The sequence below is a fragment of the Drosophila nasuta genome, chromosome 3 (assembly GCF_023558535.2).
Source record: "Drosophila nasuta strain 15112-1781.00 chromosome 3, ASM2355853v1, whole genome shotgun sequence".
Lineage (NCBI taxonomy): Eukaryota > Metazoa > Arthropoda > Insecta > Diptera > Drosophilidae > Drosophila > Drosophila nasuta.
Window position 1 is genome coordinate 46,338,913 of NC_083457.1, and position 13,457 is coordinate 46,352,369.

At 35.2% G+C, this 13,457-nt stretch overlaps 1 protein-coding gene across 3 annotated transcripts in view; it reads right to left on the reverse strand.

The window, feature by feature from the left end:
• The window catches only part of LOC132793566 (NAD(+) hydrolase sarm1), a 45,832-nt gene that overhangs the window by 22,655 nt on the left and 9,720 nt on the right, over positions 1 to 13,457 (reverse strand). The window contains exons 1-2 of one of the 3 annotated variants that reach the window (XM_060803544.1): positions 12,109 to 12,215; positions 10,335 to 10,657 (exon numbers count right to left, since the gene is read on the reverse strand). The exons of the other annotated variants lie outside the window; for them this stretch is intronic. Coding sequence (XP_060659527.1) covers positions 10,335 to 10,463 — 129 coding nt within the window. The 5' untranslated portion in view covers positions 10,464 to 10,657; positions 12,109 to 12,215. Of the gene's footprint in view, positions 1 to 10,334; positions 10,658 to 12,108; positions 12,216 to 13,457 lie in introns of those variants that run through there. 3 annotated transcript variants of the gene reach the window in all.

Consider the following 13,457-nt stretch of genomic DNA (forward strand, 5'->3'; position numbering starts at 1 on the left):
GTTGCGCTTCTCTTCAACAAATCTCTGGGCATTATTAAAGCCATGCTGTGATTCATTTTTTGACTTCTGCTGCCTGTTTTTGGTCATTTGGCTTGGCGCTGTGTCTGAGCACGGCTTAAGTGTTTGCGCTTTTTATTGATTTTAGCCGGATTTTGTGCTGCTACCGATGGCGACAACGCAACGTCATATTTGTGTTGGCTTTAGAATTTTTGGTTTCTCTGTTCTGTTCTTGTTTTTTATGGTGGCATGCCACGCGCGTCCCATTTTCCACACACATAGCGTAGAGTTTTGGGTGCGGCACTTTTTCGCTTTTTAACTGTGACACGCGATTTGCTCATAGCCATTGCTTTGGCGCCTCATTGTCCTTTCACCTGCCCCCCACACAACGGACGGAGAACCTAATTAACCGACCTCTGTCTCTGTCTCTGTCTCTGTGGTCTCTATTTGCATGCCAAACTAATGAAAAGTTTCTTGAACTTTTGACCTCTCTCACACGTGACAAACATGGTAAACATGCTGCACAATTCACTGCGGGGTTCTTTCTTTAGTTTTCTTGGTATTTTTATGCGCGTTTAATTGTTTGTTTTGACTGCCTCTGCACAACCAACCAACCAACATCAGGCCAACAAACAACAAACCACACTGACACCACCTCAATTAACTGTGTGGAGAGTTGAGGGCATCATTTAATATACATGAATTCCTTTCTGCGCGAGTTCCAAGAAATCATCGGAATAACGAAAACGCAAAAAATGAATTTTTAATAGCACTTAAATGTTTGTCGAATACTTTATTATCATTGTCTGTTGTCGTTGTTGCCTTTTTGTTTAACTTTTATTGGACAATCTTTTGACTAATTTGCATGCTCTCAGCTCCGATGACAGTTTACAGCTTTTCAAAACTCATTTGATAGTATATCGAGAATAACAACGCTTAAACCTCCTCGAGGGTCAATCCAGCTACCGGTATTATTAACTATTATTTTGCGATTCATTTGACAAATCTGCTAAAAATGTGACTAAACGCAGCTGTCGCTTTGAGTCAAACAAAATTTGCATAAATTCATTTAGACTAAAGTCTTTATTAAACATTTTAGGCAAAAACAATAAGCGAGGAATGTGAATTAAATGTTTCTATACTCGCTAGTTATAGGGTAAAAGAGTATTATAACTTTTTTATATTGTAGAAAATATATGTACCAAACAGAAGAAGGCATCTCTAAACGCATTAAGTATATATATTTCTGATCAGTATGAGTATTTTTGCGATCAGAAGGTATTTAAAAAATATATAGTATATTCTGAATGGTGTGCTATAACGATATACCAAATATAGCCCAAGGTATACTTTTGTATATTTTCGGTATACTAATGTTAATGGTATGTTTTTAGAATATGATTTTATTGAAATTGGGTAACGGGTATCTTACAGTCGAGCCCACTTGACTGGTATATTTTGTATTCTATGGTATATTTTGGTTGTACTACTATATGGATATACCAAATATAGTATTCGCTATATGTTAGTATTTTTTGTATATAAATTTGACATATTTTGAGCGTACAATAATATACCAAATGCAACCTTCAGTATTTATTTGGTATATTTTTAGAATATGTTTTTATTGAAATTAAGTAGCGGGTATCTCATAGCCGTGCACACTCAACTGTAGCTTACTTGTTTTAAAATTACTTTGCTTTCATTTGGGAGGGGGAATTCCCAAAGGCATTTTGAGAATAAAATTCCTCGGTGTAAACTATTTCAAGGCTTCTTGGATTCAATTTGCGTTTAGCATTTCATTATAAAAGCTTTATATCAACTTTTTATCAATTAACATAAAAAACGTGTGCAGACCCGAAAATAAAAATAAAGGCCAAAAACTGGCTTCGCTAACGGATAAAGTTATAATGTGGTTTTTATGCGATTTAAATGAACTTTTGCGGACACTGTCGAAGGGAAGGAGAAAGAGGAGTGGGGATGAAGCCACATTTTTGCACATTTCTGTGTATGTGTTTGTATAATAAATTTAACAACAACAAAGAAATGGCACACGAGACAACGGTTGAGTGATTTTTAATGTATTCGTGACAATAATTTGTGCGTTGCGTTCTGTTTTGTTCTTTTTCTGTTCTCTCTCGCTTTTTTGTTGCTGTTGTGTTGCAGATAAAATGTTTTAATGTTTTATTTGCGTTTTTATTATTGTTTAATAAGGCAGAGGCAGCCCAGTCAGCCAGCCTCCCCTCCGAATGAATGGCAAACTTTGTTTGTCGCCACACACAAAACAAAAATAAAAAAAAAGCTACGACTGACTACAAATTGCGCTATGAGCCAAGTTTATTGTTCTAGGCGCCTTTTCAGTTGCAAACAATTCCAGTTCACAGCGTGGGTTTGCGTTCAAAGTGCGAGATGAGAGACAACTATAACTATAGCAATAACAATGTTGCACTCGGTTAGGGTTGGAACTGGAACTCAAAAGTTGTCTATATCTATCTGAGTGTGTGTGTTTTTTTGTGTGTGGGTGGCAGACACTGACATCGACTCCAAAAAGTTGCCAACAATTGAGTTAGCTTGTGAAATATCCGAGCAGCGACTTTCCATAAAAGGAAACTCTCTGAATATTCATAGCTTACGAGTTAGTAAATGACACAGACAGATTGTGAAATTAGTATAAATGCGGAAAAATATAATTATTTTATTTTTAAAGTAGGTATTTACAACTTTCAAGTTAGTAACTGACAATTTCTCTGATTGTGAAATTAATGTAAATGAAAAAAATACATTTTGTAAAGTAATGTTCATTTCTGAGAAATACAAATTTGTAGAAACATTTTTTTTATATATTTAAAGTGTCTACTTTTATTATAATAATTAGAATATTTTATTCGAAATTTTACAACTGAATATGTTTTCTGTTATATTAGAAAAGTACAAGTTAGTTTTAATTATACTGAAGACGATGTAAGGCACAAAATAATCGAATTTTAAATTGAATACAAAATGAAACAAGTATGAAAGCTACAGTCCAGAGTGCTCGACTGTGAGATACCCGCTACCCATTTTTAATAAAAGCTAAACAATGCAGTATTAGTCTTAAAATACTACAAATTAATATACCACAAAAATACTAAAATATACCAAAGGTTATATTTGGTATATTACGATAGTATTAATTCAAAATATACCACATAATATAAACTATAATCTTAAAATATATCAAATTAATATACCATAAAAATACTAAAATACACCAAAGACTATATTTCGATAGTATTAATTCAGAATATACCACAGAGTATACAATTTTAGCAGATTGTCAGCCAAAGCAAGAAACAAAAGAATTTCTTAAATACCTTCTACATTTTTTATCTGTTTGCAACCAAATTTTCTGGAATCATATATGTATGTATATTTTATATGTTACTTCATTTTAAATTTGCCAGCTTCTACTATAGTCGTACAAATTAAATATTTAGTAGTTATTCTTTTCATTTATTCTTTTTTAAATGCATTTATTATTTGCTTTCTTGTCAACATAAAATTATGAAAACATTGCAAACTGACAATCAACACTTTTTATATTTTATTAAGTTTGTTATGTCTAATGCATGAATATTTTTAAAAGCATTGTTCACGCCAGCTATGATTCATATTTTTGCTCGCTATGCAGATTTCTAGTTTACCAAATTGAATCTAAACAACTTGGTGAAATAGTTGCAGCTGCTGCAGCGAAAGCATCTGCAGTTGACAGCAGCCACTAGTTTAGAAGATAAGTGTGTAATCAAATTGAAGCACTCAAGACGAAGCTGTTTTTGAGACGCCTTTCAAGTTTGCGTAATTGAATTTGAGCAGCAGTTGAGCTCTGCCACAACAGTAGCAGAAACAGGCAGCATCAGAAGCAGGCAGCACCTCAAGTTTACTTGACACGCAAATGCAATAAAAATGACATCGTACACTAAAGCATTTCCGCCTCGACTAGAAGCTCCAGCTTCAAAAAGCAAATCGAGTCGAGAGTCGAGGTAGCAATTTTCTATTCAAATATTGTAACATAACAGAATTGAATATTTCACCGTGAAAATGCGGCACAGTTGCTTTGCTTCGCTTTGCCTTGCTTTGCCATTGATCATACGCCCCGTAGCCGATGGCGATGCTAAAGCAAAATGCGCTGAGGTTCAAGGTCAATGCCATTGTCTCGGCTGAGATAAAAACAGCTGCAATCGCAATCGCAGTCGACAGACGTCGTCGTCGTTGCTGTCGTTGTCTTTGCCAATTAGTTGGCCCACAAAATGCGGTTTGGCCAACGAATGTGTCTCATTAGCCGCAGATTAATTTTGATTGCACTCGCAATTTGACGTTACATTTAGCAACGTTGCGTGGGTGCTGCCAAAAAACAAATAAAAACTTGAAAACTAATCTCACAGCTGCCAGTGTTTACTGTACTTTTTAGAAGGGAGGTTAGTTTGATTTATTTTTTTCAGTTTCTGGTTTTTGGTTTTTGATTTTCGCAACCCTTAAATCAAATGACGCAGTTAGCCCTTGACACGAGCGAGTTTTGTTTTTGCGACGCCAATCGCGGGTCAGGTTGCAACTCCCAACTGCACTATCAAAGGTTTGTTGGTTGCGGGGAGCGGTTAGCGGGTGCGGTTGTAGGTGCCAGCTTCGATAAGAGTGGGGCAGAGATAAGCCATAAATAAACAGTGGCCATAAAATGGAACAACAACTGCCAGCCGAGAATCCCTCGACAAACATCAAACACAGCAGTTGCCATGCGTGCGGGCTCAATTTTCAAAATACTACAAAAAAAAACCAATGAATATAAAAACTAGCCAGACTACTGCAATAAAGTATGCTCGACTGTGAGATACCCGTTTAAAAGTGACTTTAAATTATGTTTTAAAAATAAGTTAAAACCATTTTGAAAGCATTTTTACTTAAATTTGTTAGCTTTAAAAAAATGGGTATGCTCGACTATGAGATACCCGTTGTATGTATTTTAGGGAAATTTTAAAAGAAACTTTAATTTAAGTATTAAAAATAAGCTGCAACCGTTTGGACAACATATTAACTTAAACTTGCTAGCTTTAAATGAATGGGTATGCTCGACTGAGAGATACTCGTTATATGTATTCGAGGAAAATTTTAAAAGCGTCTAAAATCAATTTGGAAAAACAAATTTGTTAGCTTTAAATGAGGGAACAGACAAGACATATCTACAGGATTATATTTAGGATAGGTTGTGTAAAACAGTCAGCCTTAGCAGGAGACTTGAAGGTTAACCCTCTAGTGCCCAAGACCGCCTCTAGACGGACGAAGTTGAAAATACCGTTAATCGCTGTTCTTATATCATTTTGTCTTCGTTCTTGATTATTTTACAATTGTGCAAGTACATTTTACATTTTACACTAAAAATGTCAGCCTATTGCTCATACTTAAGCTATGTTGTATACTAAAGACAGACTCCCAGCTTCTACATATGTATTTATGTAGAGGATAAATAATTTACATATCTGTAAATACATATTACTCTGTGGCACAACTCCATCAATAAAAGATTTACTTAAGGCTGCTATTTTAATGAACTATAATCATTTAAATATCATCCTCCTGCTCATATATCAACTATCTTGAGTCAAAACGCAGCCTCCTAGCTCTTATACGGCTCCATTGAGAATAAAATGTGTATAATAAATAATAAGTATCATTCAAATTTGAATTTGATGGAAGACATGAACTATGTTGTGTTAAAATGCCAGCTTTTTAGCTCTTCAATGTCTTCATAACTTATAAAATAAGACTAATTTCTGAAAAAAGCAAAAGTTTTAAATCTATTATTAGCGGAAATTTGAATTTTCGAAAATACGTAGATTATTCTGTATACAAATTTCAGCTTTCTAACTCCTAACATAAGGATAAATGAAGAAATGTATAATACATAATACGTAATAATTAAATTTGAATTTTGTGGAAATACGTAAACTGTTTTGAGTAAAGTTTTTAGCCTTCTCTCTTCTACAATTTGCAAAGAAAGTTTAGTTAGTCAGGACAAACCGTTAAATTTTGTGTTAGTAACAATTTCAAACTACCCTTTTTCCTCTTCCGGCTAGGGGGCATAAAAAAAGACCACAATATTAAACTAAAACTAAAACCGGTTGAACAATCGACGTCAGCGACATTCGCTTTAGGGGTCTGTGCTTAACTCTGTCGCTGCTGCTGTCTCAGTGTGAATCTCTGGGTCTGGGTCTGGGTCTCGGTCTCGGTCTCGGTCTCGGTCTCGGTCTCGGTCTCTGGGGCTGAGTAACAAAAGGTAAAAGTGCCAAATAGTATATAAATTTAATGCCTCTGCCTCTGTTTGCTGTTGCTGTTGCTGTGTGTGGCAGTGCAATCAAAGCATAATCGAAGCAATCGAGCATGAAGCACACACTATTCACACACACTAAGACACCAACACACACTCGCAGATACAGCAAAACTATCTGCGAGATACATTTTTGTTTTGCCATTTGTCGAGCATTTCCTACACACAAACTCGGGCCGCACACAAACCTCGCTAATCAGAGACAACACAGTGCGATCAATCTACTCGCAATAGCAACAACAACTAAAACAACGCCAACGCTTGCGCTTTACTGTAAACAACAACAAGCAGCATTTTATGCCTTTTCGCTTGAAACTTTTCGTTTGTTTCTTTTACGAGTTGTTTCTAGAAGTTTTATATTTTTTCGCATTTTATTTACCTTTTCTTATTTTTGTTTATATTTTTCTTGTTTTTTATTGTTTTGTGCACATTTTAACAAAAAACATCAGGCTACAGGAAAATCACCTTTTTCTTTTACTGTGGTTACCTTTGGTTTTTCACTTGCTCTTGTTTTTTGCACACATTTTCATTTCAAATTTTTCACACAGCAGATCGCGGCATCAAAAGCCGCGCCGAAATCGCGTGCGTTTTTTTTTTGTGCCTTTGATTTTTCGACTGCACGCGTTTTTCTCTAGTGAATGTGTTTTCAGCTTTTGCACGCGCGGAAGCGACGAACACAACTGAAACGAAACTGAATGAAAAGCACAAATATCGCACACACGCAGCGAAGCAAAGAGAGCGAGTGAGTGTGTGAGAGAGAGAGAGCGGTTTGACTTGTTTTGGCAGCCAGCAGCAACAACACACACTCTGTTGGGGCCGTCTGTTTAGTGCTTTTGCTTTTGCGTCGCTTTGCAACACTGTTCGCGCAAGGCGAGAGCTTTTTGAACTTGTTGCTCTTGTTATTGTTTTATGCTGCTTGCTCGCTCTCTCGCACTCGCTCTCACGTTAATTCAAGGGGGGCGCCGTTAATTGTGACCCAAACTGTTTGCAGTTGCTTTTGCCGTCCGTTGCAGTTTGAATGACGCTTTCAATTAAAAACTGAGCGCTGTCATTTTGCTGTAATAAGTGTTGTGTTTGGCTCCGGTTTTGCAGTTATCTTAATTGATTTGAAGCATAAATTATAGACAAACAGGCAGGTTTTAGATACTTCATGGCATTAAGTGCATAATATTTTCACTTGCAAGATTGGAAGTGGAGGAAGAAGAAGATGAATTGGAAGGAGTGAAGTAAATTTAGCATCAAGGCTGGCAATTCCACACATAACTCGACTTTTCGACTGACTACTGTATGTATGTACATCTCTCCCTCATCTATCCAGCGAAACGGATTCAAAAAAAAAAAAACAAAAAAATTCCCTCTGCTGTCTCCCATTGACGTCAGTCAGTAAGGCAGTGAGGCAGGCCAAGCAGCAGGCACGTTCTGGAAATCAAATGTACGAGTTGAGTTGTGGTTAATATAGACAAAGGCGACGCATAGAAGAACAGCGAACAGCAACAGAAATAAAACAGCAACAGCAAACAGAAACAGTCGTGGGCCACTTTAGAGAATAGTCAAAAGAAAATTGCGCGATCGTCGAGCAAAAAAGAAACAAACGTATATGGTTAAGTGCCTCCAAATGGAGAAGGGAGATGGGAGAGAGGAGAGAGGAGAGGACTGAAGAGACTTGGGCCAGGTCGAGAGTGCAAATTAGCAGATGGTTTAATCAGAAATGGAACTGTTCAATATCTGTATTTGGATCGACTTTGGAGGGGAACTACTTTGGTGATCGTATAATTAGAGAGACGGCTGCAGTTGACGCATTTAGCTCTAGATTGAAGATGGGCAATAAACAAAAAACCGCATGAAATTAATTATAAACAAATAACATTTGCCGATTTATGTGCCGCCTATTTTAATGGCATCTGAATTTTGAATTCGCATTCGCGATCAACAAAAACACGATCGCGTTCCTCTCTCGCTCTCTCTCTCTCTCTCTCTTTTAATTGGTTCTGTCTATCTCTTTTATGTATGTAAATTAGAGTCAACATTCAACGGTTAAGTATGCGTAAATTACGCCCCAAAATTTTGTGAATCGAGTTAGAAAGCCGAAAACAAAACACGAATCGCTTAATTTATGCTCATTCCAATTAAAAGTTAAGTAATCGTATTTTTCGAAATCTATTTCTATCGCTGCATAATTAAGTTATCAAGCATTTTAATAGCTCAGTGAGGAGTAAATTAAGTGTAAGATGATATCGCATTTCCAGTGAATTGACGCTGCAATTCTAGATTGAATATTTGCATAATGTTTAGTAAATAAATTTAATTGTTTGCCTATTTAATATATCAATTATATAGGTTGTGAGATATGCAGCTAAGATATGCACAGGTTTTATTTAAAAAGACTATTTACTGCCAATATACATTTATCTTGTTATCTGTTACTCTTAAAAGTCTATTAAATTACTTTTCTTAACACAGTTTTTTCTTTATTCTCATTCATCTGACCAGTAGACTTAGACTTTGTTATATTAATTACCGTTCCCTTGTGAAGTAAAGTGTTTTAAAAAAAAATTTACAATAGTCTACATGTTTTAATATAAATTTTTCATGTTATCCATTTCCTCCAAAGATTTTATTTTATTTTGTTTCTTACATTGTTTTTCTTTAATTCATTTAGTCTTATTCTAAAGCTTGTGAAATTTCAACTTAACTTTCACAAGTTTTTTAATTCATTTGAACTTAATTCTATAGCTTGTGAAACATTTATGTTTTTTAACTTAAGTGTTGTAAAAAAATAATAATAAAGAAGGTTTTCATTGTTAATAAATTTTTAGCAAATGATTCATTCGCCTATTTTGTTATATTCCATGCATTATTTTTCAATTTCATTCATTTTAAAGTGGAAATGATGAAATTGTTTTAAAGTCACGTTTTAGAGCTTGTGAATTGTTAATATTTTTTTAACTAAACTGTTCTTCAACTAGTAAGAAAATTATAGTCGAGTGAGCTTGACTATGAGATACCCGCTAGTTATATTCAATTAAACCATATTCGAAATATAGTATATACCAAATTACTGAAATATACCGAAGGCTGAATATTGTAGATCAATATTGTAAACATAACAGATTGTAAGTCAAAGACTCGATTGTAGTCTTAAATAATTTCTACAAGCAGATGTGATCCACATTTGTTGATGAATTAAATATTGTAATTATAACAAAGAAATAATTTGCACTGCATTCTAAATCATCTTCAATTTTAGGTGTAAATGCAGCTTAGGTTTGCATGAGCTTAAAATCAAATTGATCCCACATTTTTTGATGAATTAAATATTGTATTTATAAGAAATAAATAATTTTCATTGCATCCTAAGTTCTCTTCAATCTTAGGTGTAAATGCAGCTTAAGTTTGTGATCGCACACATTTTGAAAATTAAATATTGTTTTTATAACAATTAAATAATTTCCATTACATTGGAGCTTAAGTTTTTATGAGTTTACTATGAAATATGATATGCTGTGCATCTTATCTCAAGGCTTCAGTTACAACACATAGTGTCGAAGTTTACGATCGTTGTTGCACATGCTTCTGTTTCTGCAGAATTTCCCTATGAAATAATAATAATAATAATGGGCTGGGCATTACGTGTTGTCGCCCGATGTTATTGCTGCTCTTTCCACTTGCTGTCTGAGCAAAGGTCAAGACGCACAGCACACAATTAGACTACACAATAATAGGAATCATAAATGGGTAATGCTGTCTGCCTTTCACTCACTCACTCACAGTCTAGGGAACGGCGCTGTGAATGGTTCAGAGACAGCGGCAGAGAAGAAGAAGAAGGAAACGAAGGGAGAAGAGCATTAGGGGAGACGACAGAGCGTCGTCTGGTTTGATCATTTGTAGCGGCGTCGCGGGGGTTAATGAACGATTCGCTTGGCGCTTCGAATTCAAACTCAATGGAATAGATAGGCGAGGATTAACCGAGGAAAAACCTTACCTGATAGTGTTGCCGTGGAAATATCAAACGGGATCGCAACGCTGCCGTGTGGCTGCCGCCGCCGCTCGACGCTGAACTCTTGGGTTGGGTTTGGGCCAAGAGTGGACTGCGCGTTGAGGTGACAACCATGATGATGATGATGATTATATCACTTGAATTCTTTTTGATCACCGATCTTTTGTTTATACGATAAATTCTTGACGTTCTTTTCTTTTCTTTACTCGCTGCACTTTTGTGTGTTATTCACTTTGCTTCGCTGCACTTTTGTTGGCATTTTGGGAAGCTAATTCAATAATTCTCCTTTATTTTCTTTTTGTTGTTCTCTATGCCAAAAACAAAGCATAATTCATTTGCATTAATTTCAACAATTAGCATTCCAGAAAGCGAGAACGCGCATTTTCCCCCCGAAATCGATAATAATAACGCATAAAACACACAAGAGAAATATGCCTTCGCTCTGTGTGTGTGTGTGTGTATCGAAAAACTCTTATTGTTATAAACAATTACCACACTTTGAACATCTGGTTTTCGAACAACGAGAAAATAACAAGAAAAGAAATGAGAAAACAACAAAGAGGAAGAGAAAAAAGACCCGGCTACTCAGCAGACAACAATCGCAGCGACCGTTAACCAAAATAAGAGAAAGAAATGTTTAAGTTCTCGAAGCTGAGACTGCTTGCTTTGGAGATACCCTGTAACTGGTGTTTGACTTGAAAAACTCTCGCTTCTAGTATTTATGAAGTTTTCAGATAAGATAACGAAGTTCGATTAACTTAGAAAGCAAAGTTCAAATTGAAAGTAAACAAGATAAATAGAGTAAACAATGAAATTAAAGCGTGATGTTGCTGCTCCAAACTCGAATACCCTTTGCTTTTGAAGAGAGATGCCAGAGAACTGGTTTTGCTCAAGTATCTTTGGTTTAGCATTTGGCTTGACAAATGTATCTAGCAGATACAGATACAGATACAGCTGCCATAAAGTAGCTGATTATGACATCTCCTCGCCTTGGAGCCTTGACTCTCCACTTTGCTCTGGGCGTTGTTTTGGGACAAGTTCAGTACCCACTCATAAACACACTCACACACACACACATTATCGCACACTCGCATTCCCTCCACGTGGGTTTTACACTTCCGTTTGCATTTGTCGCTTGTGGCATGCAAGTTGCTGTCTGCTGCTTCAACTTGGCTAATGAATTTCCGTTTGGCCAACTCAGGCGTTAACCGTTTTACACAAATACGTTCCCCCCCTCTCTCTCTCTCTCTCTTTCTCCCTCCCTCCCTCTCGGTCTTCCCCCTTCTTTGGGTCTCTGGGTTATAGTCAATAAAACGCGTTTCTCGCAACTCTGTTTGGGCGTCTTTGCGATTGATTTTGCAGCCTACGCAATTGGCCAACAAATTTTCCAAGAATCAAGCTTTGGCTTTTGGCACAAACTGGTTATTAAACTATCGCATGTATAACTATGCAAATTTATGTGCATTTTATATTGCACTAATTTCACAAGAAGACGTATTATAAACCGAATTTTTATTAGCACTTTCTGAAATGTAACGGCAAAGCACGAGACTCGATTTGTTTGCTATTTCGAATTAGCATTGAGAATTATTTATGTGCTTTATGAATTCGGTTTGTTTAAAATTCTTGAATTTTATTTTGTCGTCTAATTTATGGGAAGCATTTCACGATTTTACGCACTCAGTTACACCTTCTTCTTTTTGATGTGTTTTATTTATGTTTTATTTCTATTTAAATACACACACAATTTATATATTACTTTGCTCGTATTTTTTGTTTAGTTATTGCGCTTTGGTCGCATTCTCTAGATTTCACAATATTATTTAAAGCTTTTATCTTTCGCTGCTGCTAATTTGATTTTGTTGTATTTATAAAGTATATTTTTTATTTGTTTCGCGTCGTTGTCTTCGATTGCGCTCTGAACTTGTCCGTTGCGTGTTCGACACAAGACTGAAAAAACTGAATCTCTCTCGGTTGGCAGGTTGAGGCTACGCTCTGAAAGAGCCGAAACACAGTGAGAGAGAGACAGTACTAAATAGAGAGAGAGATAGAGAGGAATAGTGTGCAGATCAGCGCTCGCTCTCTCCTTCGCTCTCACTTGGAGCTTGTTTTCAATTTTTTATTTGCATTGCAATTTTTTGTTGGTGTAAGGGGCATCAACGATAATAATGTGATTTTTCTCGCAGTTGGCTTTGTACCCGTTACGCAGTGGGTAGAAGGGCATTATAATTTGATGTCTACAGGAAATGTATGATGCAGTCGAGTCTTAGTCGATTTGGTTGACAATGTGGTATATTTTATACTTATTGATATATTTTGATTAATAAAGTACATCGATATACCAAATACAGCGTTCGATATATGGTATATTTTGAACTTAATAGTATACTGATATACTAAATATAGCTTTCGGTATATTTTGTACTCTACATTATATTTCGATTATATATCAATGTACCATATATGTCGGTATATTTTGTACTTAATAATACATTTTGAACATACTACTATATCAATATACCAAATTTAGCTTTCGGTATATTTTGTATTCAATGATATATTTTGGACTATTATGATCCAAAAACCAAATATAGCTTTCGGCATGTTATATACTTTGAACATAATAATATGCCTATATACCAAATATAACTTTCGGTATATTTTGTAATCTATGATTTAGTTTAATAATATATCGATATACCATATAAGTCGTTATATTTTGTACTATATTAAATATTTTAAGCATCGCAGTATATTAATATACCAAATACAGCTTTGGTATATTTTGTACTCAATGATATATTTTGAACATTATACTGTATTGATGTTCCAAATATAACATTCGGCATATTTTGTACTCAATAACATATTTTGACCATAATAGTATTTTGTATAGTACATATACAAAATATAGCTCTTGGTATATTTTGCACTCAATGACATATTTTGACTATAGTAATATATCGATATACCAGAAATAGCTCATGGTTTACTTTGCATTCAATAAAATATTTAGAACATAATAGTATATAGATATACCATATATAGCTTTTAATATATTTTAGTATTTAAGTATACTTAGTATATTCTAAGAATAAATCGGGTATC